At 40.3% G+C, this 18,875-nt stretch overlaps 1 protein-coding gene across 8 annotated transcripts in view; it reads left to right on the top strand.

Moving 5' to 3' along the window:
- LOC121284253 (coiled-coil domain-containing protein 138-like) overlaps positions 1–18,875 on the top strand; it is a 105,449-nt gene that overhangs the window by 22,438 nt on the left and 64,136 nt on the right. For 5 of the 8 annotated variants that reach the window (XM_041199582.1, XM_041199581.1, XM_041199588.1 and 2 more), the window contains 3 exons: positions 10,054–10,175; positions 12,627–12,814; positions 15,282–15,440. In XM_041199582.1, the coding sequence (XP_041055516.1) occupies positions 10,054–10,175; positions 12,627–12,814; positions 15,282–15,440 (469 nt within the window). The remainder of the gene's footprint in view (positions 1–10,053; positions 10,176–12,626; positions 12,815–15,281; positions 15,441–18,875) is intronic. The other 3 variants (XM_041199585.1, XM_041199583.1, XM_041199584.1) reach the window with 3 other exon arrangements.

Here is an 18,875-nt window from a genome sequence, read left to right as displayed (position 1 = left end):
ACTCAGCAGGTCTGACAGCATCTGTGGAGAGAAAAACAGAGTTAATGTTTCGAGTCTGTATGACTGTTCAGAGTCCTGAAGAAGAGTCATACGGACTTGAAACATTAACTCTGTCTTTTTCTCCACAGATGCTGTCAGACATGCTGAGTTTTTCCAGCATTTTTTGTTTTTGATGCAGATTTCCAGCATCTGCAATATTTTGCCTTTATCTACTGGCTTTGTTGTGCTGTGTACTGCTCAGATTTAATTACTTAAATTGGATGTTATTTTGCAGTTTTGAAGCAAACCACAAGATGGTGCTCTATGCCAAAGCCAGTAATTTCTCACCCTTGACTTCTCGGTTAAAACCAAAAATCACTAAATCTTAGAATTGTTACAGCACGGAAGGAGGCCATTTGGCCCATTGTATCTGCACCGGCTCTCTTTAGGAGCAGTTTACCTAGTACCACTGCTCTGCCTTCTGCCCGTAGCCGTTCCGCAGGGTGGAGCAATGTTCAGAAGTGTCCACTGCTGTTAAAAAACCCTCCTGGAAGCATGCATTCTTAACCAGCCCCCAAATCTCTTCCATCTCCAAGGGCAGGCTACTTTGTTCTAAATGGTGTTGAGCTATTTGTTTGTTGCTGGAGCTGCTCCCATCCAGGCAAATGGAGAACACCATATATACTTGAGTAGTAGTTGATCGCTTGTAAAAGTTGAACATGACCTTTGGGCAAAATCCTTAATTTTCCGTATATCTTGTGTATAAGCCGCCCTTAGTTTTTGAGGGATAGTAGAACGTGTTTTTTCATATTTTTGGTGGTGGATAGGGTGAATGTTTAAGTGTGGTAAGGTGCCAATCAAGCAGACTCCTTTTTCCTGGATGGTGTCAATCTTGAGTGTTATTGGAGCCACACTTATCCAGGCAAGTCGAGAGTATTCCATGACAGTCCTGACTTGTGCTTTGTAGATGGTGCACAGGCTTCAGGAGTCAGAAGGTCAGCTACTTAACTCAGAATTTGCAGTCTCTGACCTGCACTTGTAGCCACAGTATTTAAATGGCCAGTCCAGTTCAGTTCATGGTCAATGATAATCCCCAGGTTGTTGAGAGTGGATTCAGTGATGGTAATGCCATTCAATGTCATGGAAGAGATGGTTAGATTCTCTCTTGTTGGAGATGGTCATTGCCTGGCAGATGTGTGGTGTGAATGTTATTTGCCACTTATCAGCTCAAGTCTGAATGTTATCTAGGTCTTGCTGCATATGGCCATGGATGGCTTCAATATCTGAGTAGTTCTGAATGAAAATGAACACTGTAATCATTAGAAAACACTCCCACTTCTGATCCAATGATGGAGGGAAGGTCATTGATGAAGCAGCTGAAAATGGTTGGGCCCAGGACACTACCCTGAAGAACTCCTGCAGCAATGTCCAGGGACTGAAATGATTGGCCTTCAACAACCACAACCATCTTCCTTTGTGCTAGGTATGACTTCAACCAGTAGAGTTTTCCCCTGATTCCCACTGACTTCAATTTTGCCAGGGCTCCTTGATGTCACACTCTATCAAATGCTGCCTTGATGTCAAGGACAGTCACTCTCATCTCCCCTTATTAGTTCAACACTTTTGTCCATGTTTGGACCAAGACTGTAATGACGTCATGAACCGAGTGGCTCTTGCAGAACCAAAAGCAGAACATCCATGAGCAGGTTATTGCTAAGTAACTACTGCTTGCTAGCACTGTCGACAACACCTTCCATCACTTTGCTTATGAGAGAGAGTATACTGATTGAGCGGCAATTGGCCTGGTTGGATTTGTCCTGCTTTTTGTACTTAACCATTAATGTGCTGATTGCCAAAAAACTCAGTCTGAAAGGCTTTCTTGGATTTAAGTGCAAAGGGGTTAGTTTTTATTGAGCAAAAACCCACCCAGGTAAAGATAAAGATATTAAAAGTAAATCCACACCCCCCACCTTCGCAACACACACACAAGCATGCAAATAACAAGTTATATTGTAGGAAGTTACTTTTTGGCAAAATTAAGATTCAATGGTAAAAGGTTAAAAAAAAAGCCCACAGCTTGAGTTGAGTCCTCCCCTGGTTTCCGTGGCTGGGGAAGATTTTTCCCAATGTGGTCTTGAAATTCCAGTGGAGTTGAGACAGATGTAAACTGCAATTTCTGGAGACAGTCTCTCTTAAACTGTGATCTGTCTTTTCCAAAAGTTGTAGTGGCTTCCAAAATGCATCAAAGATAAAATCTTGAACATGAGTGCAAAAGGGAGAGAGTTGGTACTACTGCTCCATTGGCAGATTTCTTCCAGACTGTATTTTTAGCAACTTGGGTGTTATACTAAAAGACAATTCAAAAATGGCTATTCTGGTCACATGACCTCTCTCCCCATAATGATTTCAGAAGGTAATTGATTAGCTCATGTTTAGACAGAGATTTTTGTTTTATGCCGATAATTAGATTCTGTAATGTCCCAGCCATATTTCTGAATGAACCTTTCTCCCCTGTGATGAGCTAGGAAGAACACTATGTCGCCATTATCCCAAGAGACTTCTGTCTCTGCCTGAAAGGGTAGCTTTATAGAAATGCAAATGGCAAGAACCCGTACAGTTTCAGTTCACCTTTTGAAGTAATTCTTGACATCAGTAGATGTGAAATCCCATAGGAGGTTGTTTTGGCATGTCTTAATTGTAATCCACATTGGAGATTTCCAGAAACTGGCCAACTTGTCATACCAGACATTAAGTGACCTGTGGCAGCCATCTTAAGTCAATGTCTTGCTTGCTTTTTAAAATTTCCTTTCAAGCAGTTTAATATATATTTGACCTGATGGAATTAAAGATAAATATCACACATGCACAGGTCACATCAATGTGCCACTATTTGTCATTGTCTGCAAACAGATAGCATATACTTTGAGCCCAAATGATTGGTAGGAAAACAGCACTATTGTTAGGAACTCCAGATGCAATTCCCAGAGATAGTGACCTACCCTTGCAAATGACAGCATCCAGACCATCGCCAACACCTTCACTGAGGTGTATGAGAGCATGGGCCTTACACTAAACACCCGTAAGACAAAGGTCCTCTACCAACCTTCCCCCTCCATGCTGCACTGCAACCCCCCTTCCCTCCACACCCCCGCTGGTTATCAAAATCCACAACGAGGCCTTGGACAATGTGGCCCACTTTCCATACCTTGGAAGCCTACTGTCAACAAGGGCAGACATCGACGACAAGGGTCCAACACCATCATCAGTGCGCCAGCGCAGCCTTCGGCCACCTGAAAAAGAGAGTGTTTGAAGATCAGGACCTCAAACCTGGCACCAAGCTCATGCTCTACAGAGTAGATACCCGCTCTCCTATATGGCTCACAGACCTGGACTAGTTACAGCAGGCCCCTCAAAACTCTGGAGAAGTACCACCAGGGCTGCCTGTCCAAGATCCTGCAAATCTATTGGCAGGATGGCCAACACCAGTATCAGTGTTCTCACTCAGGCCAACATCCCCAGCATCACAGAATTGACCACGCTCGATCAGCTCCTCTGGGCAGGCTACATTGTCTGCATGCTGACATGAGACTCCCAAAACAAGCGCTATACTTGGAGCTTCGACACAGCAAGCGAACCCTAGGAGGGCAGAGGAAACACTTCGAGGACACCCTCAAAGCTTCCTTGAATAAGTGAAACATCCCCACTGACATCTGGGAATCCCTAGACCAAAACCGCCTGGCATGAGGGAAAACATCGGGGAAGGAGTTGAACAAGAGGGTTGAGGAATCGTGCTTGGGTAGAGATAGCAATTCAAGGTGTAGAGCAAAATAGTGATATGAGAAATGAGGGTCAGAGAATGGCAGGAAGGGACAGAGAGAAACAAAACCTAAGACTAGATGTTACAAAAGTAACAAAAAGACAAAACTGAAGGCTCTATCTGAATGCATGAAGCATTCATAACAATGTAAATGAATTGATGGCCCACATTGAAGTAAATAAATATGATCTGATAGTAATTACAAAGACATGGCTGCAGGACCACAAAGATTTGGGTCCTTAATATTATGGGGCATGTGACATTCAAGAAGAATAGGAAGCTAGGTAAAGGTGGAGGGGTAGCACTGTTAATCAAAAAGGACATTGATGCAATATTAGAGATGACCTTTATTCAGGAGATCAGGATGTAGAATTGGTTTGTGTGGAGAAGAGGAATAGTTAGGGGAAAAAGTCATTAGTGGGAGTGGCCTAAAGCCCCCTAATAGTAACCACAGTATCGGATAAAATATTTAAGAAACAATATTGTTTGCTTGTGATAAAGGAATGGCAATAATCATGGGTGATTTTAATCTACATACAAACTGGAAAAATCAGATTGACTGTAGTAGCCTGGATGAGAAGTTCTTATAATTCTTTCGAGAGAGTTTCTTAGAGCAGCATGCTCTGGCACCAACCAGAGAGCAGGTTATATTAGACTTGGTATAGCGTAACATGACAGGATTACTTAATGACCTCAGAGTAAAGGCACTGGCAGGTAGCAGTGACCACAATATGATTGAATTTTACATCCAGTTTGAAAGGGAGAAGAGTGGGCCTAAGACTAGCATTCTAAACTTAAATAAGGGCAACTATGTGGGGATGAAAGCTGAGCTAGCTGAAATAAACTGGGAAACTAGGCTAGAGGATAGATCAGTAGGGAAGCAGAGGCAAACATTTAAGGGGATATTTCAGAGTAAGTACGTTCCTACTATAAAGAAAAATTCTGAGGGGAGGACCCACCATTTGTGATTAACTAAAGAAGTTAAGAAAAGCATCAAACTTAAGGAAAAAGCATACAATTCCGCAAAGATGAGTGGCAGGTTAGTTGATTGGACAGAATATATAGAATGGCTAAAAGGTTTATCAGGAGAAAGGTATTAGAGTATGAGAGGAAGCTAGCTAGAAATGTAAAAATGGATAGCAAGAGTTTCTATAGGTACTTAAAAATGAAAAGAGTAAGTATAGTTAGTGTTGGTCCACTAGAGAATGACAGTGGGGAGTTATCAATAGTTAATAAGGAAATGGAGGAAGAAATGAACATATATTTTGCTTCTGTGTTCACTATAGAAGATACAAAAAACATTCCAGTAATAGCTGCAAATTAGGAGGTGAACAGGAGAAAGGAGCTTGGTGAAATTGAAATCACTAGGGAAATGATACTGAGCAAATCGATGGAGCTGCGGGCTGGCAAGTCTCCAGGTCCTGATGGGCTACATCCTAGGGTCTTCAAAGAGGTGGCTAATGAGGTAGTCGATGAGCTGGTGATAATTTTGCAAAATTTGCTAGATTCTGGAAAGATTCTATCAGATCAGAAAATAGGAAATATAACACCTCTAAGCAAGAAGTGAGGGAGGCAGAAAACAGGAGACTATAGGGCAGTTATCTTGATGTCTGTCGGGGGGAAGTTATTAGAATCAATCATTAAGGAAGCCACAGCTGGGCACTTAGAAGAGCTCAAGGCAATCGGGAAGAGTCAGCATGGTTTTGTGAAAGGAAAATCTTGTTTAACTAATTTATTGGAGTTTTTTGAAGGAGTAACATGCGCAGTGGATAAAGGGGGGCCTGCAGACAAACTGTACTTGGATTTCCAGAAGGCATTTGCTAATGTACCACATTAAAGATTATTATGGAAATTAAAAATGCATGATGTAGTGGGTAACATATTAGCATGGATAGAAGATTGTCTGGCTGGCAGAAAGCAGAGAGTATGCATAAACGGGTCTTTTTCTGATTGGCAGGATGTAACGAGTGGCGTCCCACTGGGGCCTAAACCTTTTACGATTTACATCAATGACTTAGATGAGGGGAGTGAAAACATGATAGCTAAATTTGCAGATGACATAAAGATAGGTAGGAGAGCATGTTGTGAAGAAGACATGAGGTTGCAGATGGATATAGATAGGTTGAGTGAGTGGGCAAAGATCTGGCAAATAGAGCTTAATGTGGGAAAATGTGTGAGTGGGCAAAGATCTGGCAAATAGAGCTTAATGTGGGAAAATGTGAAGTTGTTCACTTTGGCAGGAAGAACAAAAAAGCAGGATTTTACTTAAACCAAGAATGGCTGCATAATTCTGAGGTGCAGAGGGATCTCGGAGTTCTAGTACATGAATCACAAAAAGTTAGTATGCAGGTACAGCACGTAATTAAGAAGTCTAATGGAATGCTATCTTTTATTATGAGAGGGATTCAACATAAAAGTAAGGATGTTACGTTTCAGTTATACAGGGCATTGGTGAGACCACACCTCGAATACCGTGTGCAGTTTTGGCCTCCTTATTTAAGGAAGTATTTAAATGCATTGGAGACGTTTTAAAGGAGGTTTACTAGACTGATACCTGGAATAAGTGGGTTCTCCTCCCCCCACCCCCGCCACCCCCCAAATCAGCTTATATTTCAGCCCCTTTCCTATTTTTACTTAGTTCTGTTGAAGGGTCACAAGGACTTGAAACGTCAACTTTGCTCTTCTCCGCCGATGCTGCCAGACCTGCTGAGTTTTTCCAGGTATTTCTGTTTTTGTTTTGGATTTCCAGCATCCGCAGTTTTTTGTTTTTATCTTTTTTATATTATTATTGCTTGTCCTGCTTTCTACCCTTATTTAGCACATTCCTTAGATAATATCACCAGCTTCAACACCTCTTTGTCCTTTTGTCTGTGACATCTTTTGGTTATCTCCACCTATCACTGGCCCTCTATCCAGCTCTACCTGTGTGTCATCCCCCCCGCGCCTTAAACCAGCTTATATTTCACCTCTCTTCTATTTTTACTTAGTTCTGTTGAAGGGTCATTTGGACTCAAAACGTTAACTGTGTTCCTCTCTGCAGATGCTGCCAGACCTGCTGAATTTTTCCAGGTACTTTTGTTTTCGTTTCGGTAGAATTTAAAATGGCCCAAACCAGACCAGTGGAAAACAAATGCACTGGGAGATAAGCAGCAGAGGTTGAAGGAAATGCATCAGAGATGTGATTGACAGAAATCTTCTCCCAGGATTTAAATAAGGATCAAGAAAATTCCCAAGCAGGCAAGCCTCACCTAGTTGAAGTTCACAGGGGAGTGCAGTGGAAGCTGAACAGATACTTGTGGGTGGTAGTATCCCCGAGGACGTGGGGCAGATTGGGTTGTGTCCCATGGATTGTGGAAGTGGCCTTTGAAGGGTTAAAAACTGTACAGGCAGAACAACCATGCAGGAAAGAATTTTGCACAGTACAACATTTTTCTTCAGCCTGCAAACGTCGACTCTTTCCAGGACTGCAGGGGCAAATTTGAATCTCCACTAACCCCCACAGCTCACCAGAAGTCATGTGACTGTTGACCTTGAAGTTCCCAAGCACTACAACCAGCTGATAATGAAAATCGTATGCCGCTAGACAACACCTAACTGCAAATTTTAACAGGGAAGAAGTGATAGAAGGCACTAGAGTCCTGGAAACAAGCCTTCTTTAAAGCCAGACCCCAAGGCCAAAAGAAATTCCTTTACACTGTGCCTCACCAAAAGGATGATGAGAAACCAAAACTTTTAAAAAGGCTGTTACAGACAAAGCGGGCCATATCAAGTATAAGATTAATGTGTGAATGATAGAATGAACGTGTACAAACTGTGTTCACATTTCCCATGCTTTATCATGAGAGCAATGTAAAAAAAAAATGTAATCGAGATTCTTTTTTTTTTCTGTGCAGCAAAGGCACTTCATACCCAGTGAAGGCATGTCCTATTCATAATTTTAAACATGGACTGAACTCAGTATATAATTTTCTAGAACTGTCTTTTATCTTTTAAAAAAAGGGATGCTAACAAGACTGTTAAGATAGCTGCCAAGGGTTGGGTGACTTTTGCTATTTCTGCATAGACAATGGATTAACTCATGTCTGAAAATGTCTCTGGAAAGTTCTCAAATGTAAATGGGTTTCTCAGGTGCAAAGGGACCATTATTTATTTACCAGCTCAGGGGAAGAGATCTAACAAGCAGTGACTGCCAGACATGTCAGAGCCATGAGGAGGGAATATCAAATAAGGTCTCCCAGTGAGCTAATCGTAGCTGGTATGTTTATGGGTTATCAATCATTGCCCCATTGAGTATCAACCATCCTGGCTCCATCTTATTGTGTGGACAGTGGCAGGTGATTATGTGTTCAAAACTGTCTTCAGATAAATTATTATTCCAAGAATCGGAGAGAAACTTTGGCAAGAACACCATCTGCAGATAACATCAGCAGCAGCCAAATGCAGTAAGATCCATGCCTTTTTAAAACCCTGGAGGTTGTACATCTAAAAGGTCTCCCTGCCTGATTCATATTCCAAGCCCACCTGTAAAGAAACTATGAATGACAAACTTTGCAACCTGCTGAAAATCGATCTCTTTGAGGGAATCCTACTATAATCTAGTTATTGAAGCCACCTAAACTACCCTTTCGGAGTGAAAAGTGTCACCTTCGCCAAGTCCACAATGACTGTTTTTTCCTACGGTGAGCCAAACCCGTGAGCTATTGTCAGGAAGATGTAATAATTCTCATAATGTTATTGGAATTTATTGTAAAATAGAGTAATAATGGATTGTGTCTGTGTGGGTGTATATGTGAATTAATTGGATTAAAGACAGCTGGTCCGAAGGCTTTGATGTTAAACATAGTACACATGGGACAAGTTTAGAATGTAAAATAAAAGGAATTTGCATTTTTAAATAAACCAGACTAGATTGTTTTCAAAAGAGGGAGTGAAACGTGTCACCTAGCCATGTGAAGTTTAGAAAGAGTGTGTTTATTTTTTCCAAAGCTTACTGGTAAAACTTGTGCTATGAGAGATTTTTATTATCAGGAAGATAAAGTCCAAAGACATAATGGAACAATGGGAATTTAATTTGTTCAGGGTATCACACTTCTTTGCCTGGGTCTTTTAGAATCTATGTGCCTTATAGTTGCATTAATGAAAGGGTAACTGGGAGTCAGATTAAGTAGGGAATTTAGAAGTTATAGTAATTTATAGACCTATTTAAAATCATTTCTCTTATTAATTGATGTTTAATCTAGTTTTGTAAAAACCCGTAAGACTTGGTGGCCTTATTACAACTGAATTCAAGGAACGCATCTCGAAATTTATGCAAATTAAAAAATGAATTGTAGCAGTTATTTCAAGTTTCCCTTTGGGATTTGAACAACTCAGCATTTACCATCAGCTGTGCCATAACACAGTGAACTTTTTTTGTTTACAACTTGTAAAAGTGTGCTATACTCTTGATATGTATCTTTTGTGTGGATGTGTGTGTGTGTCTGACTCTGAGAGTGATATAGCATTTAGACTTTCAGGGTCAATGCATGAATAAATAAATCTCTTTATGTAAACCCACAAAAGCTTGTTGCTGTTATTTAAATTGACTGCACACACTCCAGGCACTAAGAAACATATACATCTTCCTTTCCAGGGAAAGGTTTCATTTCTCTCCTGACCCTGGCTGTAACAGGTTTTGAATAAAATTCATTTTATTAGCTTGCTTTATGCTGAATATTTGTTGTTGATTGGTATTTTTTATTACCTTCCTAGTGAATGAACTGTTACAAATTTGGTCAATTAAAAAATTAACTTATCAGATGGTTTTTGAAGCAACTTATTTGTTGCATAGCTGATGTTTTTTTTAAGTGCGTGGCAGATGTAACTCTTGAACACTGAAAATAGAGTTTGTTTAGGAATGCAATGCTAATTTTGATTATGTTGCATGTAATACAAAAATTGAATGTGCACCATTATCAAATTTTGTCAGAACAAAGCACTTGCATTTATATATTGCCTTCCATATTCAGAACTTTCCAAAGCACTTCACAGCCATCGAGTTACTTGTTGAAGCTACTTATTGACTGTTTTGTAGATAAAACAACATTGATTATGCAGTGACTTTTGAATTGGACTCAAATCACTTGCTTTATGCTTATGTAATAATGTGAATAAATGCATACCACAACACGTTCATGCTTGTGTGTTGTTTGAAGAAAAGGATATCTAAATATTCTTGAATTCTATACAACTTAATGATATTCATTTATAACTTGCAGGGTTAATGATGCTTCTGACAATGTTCATTGCTCAAATCAAAAATTAGAGGAATCCTTCAGTGGGGAAGAATCCACAATGCACACAAGACAAGATAGTGGAACACAGTTTTATACAGAAACTGGTTAGTACTGATGAAACTTGAACTTGTTTTACACTGTTGCCTATAGTGATACTTTGTTTTTGTTCAGTTCTTGGTTTGGCAAGATGATGGGAACAGTATGTTCTCAAAGAGCTCAAAGGAAAATGGCATATAAAAATCAAGTTGCTGTCATTTTATTTCCCTGTAAGGTCAAACAGTTTTTGTGGTGTGCTCAATCTTTGATTCAGTTTCGACTGATTGCCAATGACATAGTATGGGGTCAGTATGACTCTAACCGTGATACTGGGCCAATCTCCCAACATGGGTGTGCCCTGCACTAAGCAGAACATTGAACACTTATGCCATGCTTCCACTTCCATCAAGAAAATATGTATTTCAAGTGTGTAGATTAAAAACATGTTGTATCTTACAAGGTGGTCACAGTGCAAAGAATGTTGGGGAATTGATGTAGGTTCCTCTTGGAACCTACCCTTATTGAGTTCAGTCACAATTTGGGAAGCCTTTCCAGTAGGGCTCGTTGAGCTTGGTGACTCCAAAATAAACTTGAAATTATGTAGCCATTGTCAGTACATGCTTTACTTAAGAAAAATAATACAATGAATGGTCGTTCTACTGGACTATTTCTGCTTCCTCTAAAGTGAGGATCTGCAACAATTTATAGGCCCAGATCCTCTGGCCAGCAGCAGAGAGGGTGTACCCACCATTGACTGTGATTTAATTTGCCCACTTATCATTTTATGCTCGAGTCTTTGCATGTTCTGATGCTGGCTTCAGCAGCGTTGCAGTGACAACAGAGTGGGAAGACCAAGTGATGAACATAATTCCAGCGAAGCCACTTCCCCCTATTGTCATGAATTGAAGACATGCCCACTAAGGTCTGTCTTCAGTTCATAGACTTACACTGGTTTAAATGGAGTTGTCACCCCGACACTGGTCAACCTTCCCTCATCGACAGTGCTCCTCCCACTTCCTGACAATCCTCGCCCTCCTCCCTCAACCCCCTGACAATGCTCATCCCCCTGACAATGCTCATCCTTTCCTCTAATCCCTGGTAATGCTTACCCCCATCCTTACCTCCCTGACAATGTTCACTCCTTTCCATACCCCCTCGACAATGCTCATCCCCACCCCAACAATCCTCATTCCCTTCTTCACCCACTCAACAATGCTCACCCCCTTCCACATCCCTCTGACAATGCTCACCCCCTTCCACATCCCTCTGACAATGCTCACCCCCTTCCTCATCCCAAAAATATCAAACTCACCCCTGACACTGCTCATCCTCCCTAACCCCCAATTCCCCAGCAATGCTGATATTTCTGACATCGACCAGACAGGAGCCAGGGATTCTGGAAGGTGAGTCAGGAGAGGAATGGAGGGGATGAACATTTTCAGGAGGTGAAAGGTAGAGGGTGAGCTGGGATGGGATGGTGGGTGAACGCTGGAGCGGGGGGTGGGGGTGGCGAACATTGCTGGGAAGGATGTGAACATTGTCGGCCAGGGGTTGAACAGTTTGGAGGGGGTTGAAGCATTGTCAAGGTGGCAGGGGAGGGCAACATTGCCAAGACGGATGTAAACATTGTCAGGAGTGAGGGTGGGTTAGCATTGCCAGGAGGGGGAAGGGTGAACATTGCTGGAATGGGGATGAACATTGTCCATTGTCGAGTGTGAGGGGGGAGACGAGCATTAGTAGGACAATTATGAATGTTGTTGGGTGGAGGTAGCATTGCTAGGAGGCAGGTTAGAGGGAGGGTGAACATAATTGGGAGAGAGGTCTGAACATTGTTGAGTTGGGGGTAAACATTGCCGAGAATGGGGTAGTGAGTATTGTCAGGACAGGGGCAGCCAGGATGGGGGTGAACATCATTGTGGTTGCCATTGTGCTTTGACACTACAGCTGATTTAGACTTACACTCCTCAGCAGGCTTCACACCTGCTAGACAAAACTCTAAATAAAAGTCGGCCTATTTATAGGGCAAACAGCCCAAGCTTCTGTAGTTCTGGCCATCTCACCCCACTGTCCTAGGGAATCATGCAGCAATCCAGGCAGGGTAAGAATGGCAAATGTAAGTTTAAATTTCCCCCTTATGCATTGTGCTTGCCTGCACTTCAGGATTCAGGACTTCCTCAGGGTCCCGAGGTGCATCAGTGACTTATATTGACTCACTAGCCCCTCCCCGTACCAGATTTGCTGCCATTTTTGCTTATTGATATTTGATTTTTTTTGCAAATCGACCTTTGACTTTTTCATCCAAAACATGCTAATTTGGTAATAGTCACAGCTGCAAATGTTCCCACGTACATTCCTGTATAATCAGTTTAAGTTATTAATTTTCATCTTTGATGTGACCTTGTGACTTTAGTGTAGGTTGTTATACAGTAGTATTTATATATAAGAAATAGATTTAATTTTGTCACTGTAATAATTTTTTTTAAAAATAAGTACCCTGCTAACCTTGTTCTTGTCTTCAGATGTTACATTACCTTCCAACCTAGCTGCCGCCAATTTCACACCAACTTCAATTCCTTATACAGATGACAACATTACAGGATCAAAGAAGAATGGATGCTTTTCAGAATCTTGGGAAGATGCCTGCCTTTTGCCAGCTGATGTAATGCAAATTTATAATGAGCTAACATGCATACGGCAACACTTACAGGTGCTACTAGTTTGACATAATTATGATTGTCAAAATTCGTTTAATAGCCAATTGCTCTTAAGCAAATGCACAATTCTAACCAAATCTGGATTAGCCAAAATCTTGGCCAGGTATGATTTTTTTTTTTTCAAGCTTTTAATTCATCACTCTTCCTACATCCATGTGGCTGCTGAAACTTCACTCCCTGGGGCTTAATTTAGAATGATTGCAACAAATGTTTCGAAGCAGAAACAAATTCTTGTGCTGCGAATACCGCTGTACACCAGTTGAATTCTTAAAAGTTGTGGGAGAAAACACTTTGCTCCCTTTCGTTACAATGGTGCAGTTAACATGAATGTGGATGTGAAGTGTAGCTACAATTCAGTTTGATGAAAACATATGAAGTACCAAAGTAGCTCACGATGCATCTTGCAAGATTGAGTACTTGAGCCTGTTTTGTAACTTTCTTTTTGGGTATCAGTGTGCTCTTGGGCTAGTATAATAACTAATATGATAGTGAGTCAATTTATGGTTGAGAAATAATTTCAATAAAAACTGAATGATGAATTAAAGTAGATTTTCAGATAAATTTTTAAATATTAGTTTTGCAGAACAGTATAGGCTGAGAGAGAAAAAAAACGAAATGCTGGAAAAACTCAGCAGGTCTGGCAGCATTTGTGGAGAGAGAAACAGAGTTAATGTTTCGCGTCCATATGACTCTTCAGCTCTGAGTTAACGTTTTGAGTCCATATGACTCTTTTAGCTCTGAAGGAGAGTCATATGGACACGAAATGTTAACTGTTTCTGTCTCTACGGATGCTGCCCGACCTGCTGAATCTTTCCAGCATTTTCTGTTTTTATTTTCGATTTCCAGCATTTTACCTAGGCTGAGAGAGATCGGGTGAAGTATTTTTCGTCATCCTGATTTATTTCCTCTTTTTGAAAAATAAACCACAGAGGGTTAATCTGAATGCTTCTCAGGTAAACAAGAAAAGCTCATTAGCACCAATGTTGGAAAATGTAAACATTATAATTAGTGATAGCTGAGTGAGAGAGACACAGAAAAACATCAGGGGATGCTAAAATTCAAAATTTGCAGAGATTCCAGAGAAAGTTAGAAACTTGTGTTGTCAGTTTGTTTAACTGCCACTGCCCCGCCATTTACTCCAGGAATTCATCAGTGAACCAAATGCTATAACTCATCCCTTCATTGTGCCAAACGCAGATCCCAGATTCCTTCTGCAAATGCTGCTAGATCGCAAGATCTGTCACCATTCTGCTAAATCCCCACTGCCTTCCACAGTGCAGCCAAACTCTGTAACCTTGCAACTCAGTTCTGCGAAATCTCAAGTCCATTCTCCAGTGCCACCAAATCTTAGAATTGACCTCACTCAGCTAAACCCTACCTATTTCCTAGTAAATACTAATTACCTACCTCTTAATGATACTTATTGAACACTATCTTTCTATATGTCTTCAGTTTTAAAATTATAAAATAAAAATTAAATACATAGAGGAAGAAAAGTATATGAAGTAAGGGATATGCATTTTTTATCTGTATGCAATTTCATAAAACAATGGACAATGTTTCAAAGAACTTGATCCTCAAAGCACCAAATTTGGCATAATTAAAAGAGGCCAATACATTGTTGGCCCTTATAACTAGAGGGCTAAAGTATTAAGCAAGCACATTTTTCCACAGCTGTAAAAAGCCCTAGTTGGACCACATCTTGATAACTGTGTATAGTTCCCACACCTTAGAAAAGATACATTGACCTTTGAAAGAATACAGCATGAATTCAACAGAATGTTACCAGTGCTCCATGGGTTAAATAATGAATAGCCATGACATAAGCCAAACTAGTATTCCGCAGAATAGTGAAGATTAAAGCGTGATTTGATCAAAGTGGATAGTGAAAAACATTTTCCTCTCTAGGTGAAGGGGATATTATCTTAAAATCAGAGCATTTCAGGAGATAAAGTTAGGAAATACTACTTCTTGCAGAGGATGCTAGGTATGGAACTTGCTCCCGTTCTCAAAAAACAGTAGATCCCAGCTCAGTTAGTAGCTTTAATTGTGAGATTTTTGCTTGCCAAGGGTACTTGGAGATATTGAGCCAAGGTGGGTGAATGGAGTTAAGATACACATCAGCCACAATTTCATTGAATGCTGGAACATGCTCAAGGGATTGAGTGGCCTTATTCTGTTCCTATCTTCCTTATAAAAATAACTTAAATTAGGATGAGCAATGGCGCTGTCTCTCATATCTTTCTCTTACCCTTCCAAAATTAAAATTATTCTTATTTAAAAGCTTAATGGCAATATTAATTATCAGGCTTGTATGATATTTTATTATGTTAGAGGCATTATTAAAGTGCATAGTGAGTTTTTTGTGGAGCAGAACACTTACCTGCTATTTTGTTTTTAAGGTTTAATATATACTGATTAAGCATAAGTAATGGCCCTTATTTTTATGTTGTGCTGCAGAGAGAAAGTGTAATGCTACAGGAGTACAGACATCAGGTGCAGTCACATGAACAACGCTTAGCGAACCGTGAGGCTTTGCTCCTCAAAAATCAAGATGCGTTAACAAAGTTAAGAGGAGTAGAGGAAGAAGTTCATGCTAAGTTTCAGATTATGAAGCAGGTATTGTTAACTACATCCAGCTACTCGCTTCAATACATTTGATAGTTTGCATTTCATTTTTCCTGGTTATCAGCGTTTACTTATCAGGAACTGTATATTTGATAAATATATTAGTAAAATAGATAAAAACAAAAAACTGCGGATGCTGGAAATCCAAAACAAAAACAGAATTACCTGGAAAAACTCAGCAGGTCTGGCAGCATCGGTGGAGAAGAAAAGAGTTGACATTTCGAGTCCTCATGACTCGAAACGTCAACTCTTTTCTTCTCCGCTGATGCTGCCAGACCTGCTGAGTTTTTCCAGGTAATTCTCTTTTTGTTTTAGTAAAGTGGATGTTAATCCCAGTAGTATTCTCCTTTTTATTATTACTTAGACAAGCTTTAATTTATTTATTATGAATATTTTTCTAGAAAATATGTTCAAAAATATTTCTCCTATTTCTTTCCATATGATCATTGATGCCTCAGATCAATGGACTTTATTTCCTGTACATTGTTCATCCCCATTACCCTTCCCTTCTTTCACTCAAGAATGAAAATACATCAACAATGCAGAAGTTATGGCTAGAGATTCTTTGGTAGTTAGGTAAACATATTACCCTGTTGTAAAACACTGCTGTACCCTTTCTGCATAATTTAAAATAATGGAGGTTCAAAATGTTGCACTCAGTGTATCTGTACAGTGTTCTGAACAAATGTTGCATGGGCCATTACTGAAACAATAAGAAACACATGAGTCTTAGATGGATTTATTAATCATATTCCTCTTGAAAACCAGCCAAGAAAGTTCATAAATTATGTTTTTTTTATTTCATAAAATGTGGGCTGATTTAGAGAGCATTCTGGGAAAAACCTGATTTTTTTTAAGAAAACACAACAGCATTGTTCAGCTTCAAAAGAGTAAAGGAATCTTTCATCCATATATATTAGAGTGAGCAGGGTGCCATTCTGAAGCAATGGGAGTTTAATCTGTATGGAACAGATCATAATACACTTGAATGTTATAAATGTGTTCTTAAAAAAAAAAACAGGCAGGCAGATTTCCCTAATAGGACAGCACACTTACACAATGAGTAGTTGAGGCAGAAGACCTTAAAATTGATCCCAGAAAAATTAGTGGTAAGGACTCTAACTTCAAAACCTCTGCATTGTGAAGGAAAAAAATGTTAGCCTGATGTGTGAACACTGAATAAGGAGAGGATTAGGCTCTTTTTCTTTGGTCAGTTGACTACCTGCCTAGCTGGAAACTCTCACCATATTTAATAGCTAAGCCAACTAATTGTATTTTCTTTTTGCTTGATATGGACTGCAAACTCTGCTCTCTTAAGGACACACTTTGCTTACCTTAGCTCAAAGAACATGGGTGCATTTGCCAAAAGTCAAGGCTGAGGGACCCTTCATTGTGCATAAAGATATTACAGGAGTCTAACCAATTTAAATGTTGCATCTTACAATTCATAATTTCTTGATCTTTGCCCAGTTTATCCATTAGGCTTTGGCTGAGGGTATCTACAGCTAAGTAGAATCCAGCCCTCGTGAACTAATTTAGTCTTCACTGGACTGGCCTACTCCTCCACAGAATGCTAAAATGTAAAGAGCCCTCAGGTTTCAGTAATTTAACTCATGCCCTTGTTCAATACTTAAATTTCCAATTGAACAGAATCCTGCTCTGCATTTTAGGCAACATAGGAAGTCACAGTGTTACCCTTTCAACTCCGATATATACGTTTGAATCAAATCCAAACTATTGAGATGAAAGTCTCTTCTCAGCATCTGTACATGAAACAAGTTTGAGTAGTTTCAACCCATTTTCTATTGGATGGGGGCTCAGTACCAAACTGCCTCTAATTCGACAGTGACAACCTTGTAACAGTGCACTTAGGTGGTGTTCTAAGTTTTTGATTAAGACTTATTTTTCAGACAAAGTAAAGAAAGCCGTTCTATGTATCTGACCCTGCTGTGGCTGACCTGATGTATTTGATGCTGACATTGCCCAAAATGGAGAATTGCAATTTTTCTCACTAAATCGATATAATAAAAAAAGAAATATAGTTACTTTGTTCTTAGTAAAAATTTCACTTAGCCTCAATAACTCATGTCAATCCTGCATTAAAAATCACAAGTTTGGTGATGCCTTGTTACGTCCATGTAGGATGACATGTCTTCTCATTTTAAAACTGCTAAAATCAGAAAACAATGCCATTTTGTTTTCAGCTTCTCTCCATTTTATATTGATAAATTTTCTTTGTGTTTAGAATGCTTGTATTTAAATAACTGTCACGTCGGCAAAAGTTTTTATTTAAGCCATTTGGGTTCTCGTGATATCTATTAATACCATTTATGAATCACCTCTTTAAAGCAATACTCTCAAGAAAGGATGACAAAACATATTTGTGAACCTTCTCCCAATACATATAGTATTTTCCTGAATTATGTGGTTTGCCACAGAGCCAATGGCACACCCTGCCCAGTCAACAGTGCTGTGTCACCAGGGCCTTGGGACTCGTGCCAAAGATGGGAGGGCTTTCACACAGTCTATCCAAACAACCTGACATAGTCATACTTTCATAATTGTACCTTACAGCCAATGTCCCAGACAACACTCACTCTACTTTTAGCATCAAGCTAGAGGATAAACTGGAATGCAGGAGAGCCTGCCAGGAACTGCGCCAGATGTAAAAATGAGATTCCAGTTTGGTGAAGCTGCAACTCAGGATCACATACATGCTTAACAGCGGAAACAGCATGTAATAGGCAAGGTGAAGCAATCCCACAGCCAACAGATTAGCTCAAAGCTCTGAAGTCTTGTCACATCCAGTCGTAAATGGTGTTGGACTAACCAGAGGAGGAGGCTGCACAACTATCCCCATTCTCAATGATGAGAAAACCCAGCACATCAGTTCAAAAGACAAGGTTCAAACATTTGCAACCATCTTCAGCCAGATGCCACCATCACCATCCCTGGGTATGTCCTGGGCCCCGCTGAAGGGCAGACTACCAGAGATGGTGGCATAGTGATATGCAGTCAGGAGGGAGTGGCACTGGGAGTCCTCAACATTGACCTTGGTCTGCATGAAGTCTTGTGACATCAGGTCAAACATAGGCAAGAAAACATACTGGCCCTCCTTTAACTGATGAATCAGTACTTCTTCGTGTTGAACACCACTTGGAAGAAGCACAAGGTAGCAAAGGCACAGAATGTACTCTAGATGGGGACATTATTGCCATCAGAGAGTGGCTTAATAGCACCAGTACTGACCAAGCTGGGTGAGTCCTGCAGCACACATCTGCCAGACTGGGCCTGTGGCAGGTGGAGAGAACCAACAAGAGGGAAAAACCTACTTAACCTTGCCTTAATCAATCCACCTGTCACAGGTGCACCTTTCCATGACGGTATTGGGAGGAGTGACCACATCACAGTCCTCACCGAGGTGAA

This window comes from Carcharodon carcharias, chromosome 11, assembly GCF_017639515.1.
Source record: "Carcharodon carcharias isolate sCarCar2 chromosome 11, sCarCar2.pri, whole genome shotgun sequence".
Taxonomy (NCBI): Eukaryota; Metazoa; Chordata; class Chondrichthyes; order Lamniformes; family Lamnidae; genus Carcharodon; species Carcharodon carcharias.
The sequence above is the reverse complement of the archived record's forward strand: the minus strand, read 5'-3'. Positions and strand labels throughout refer to the sequence as shown.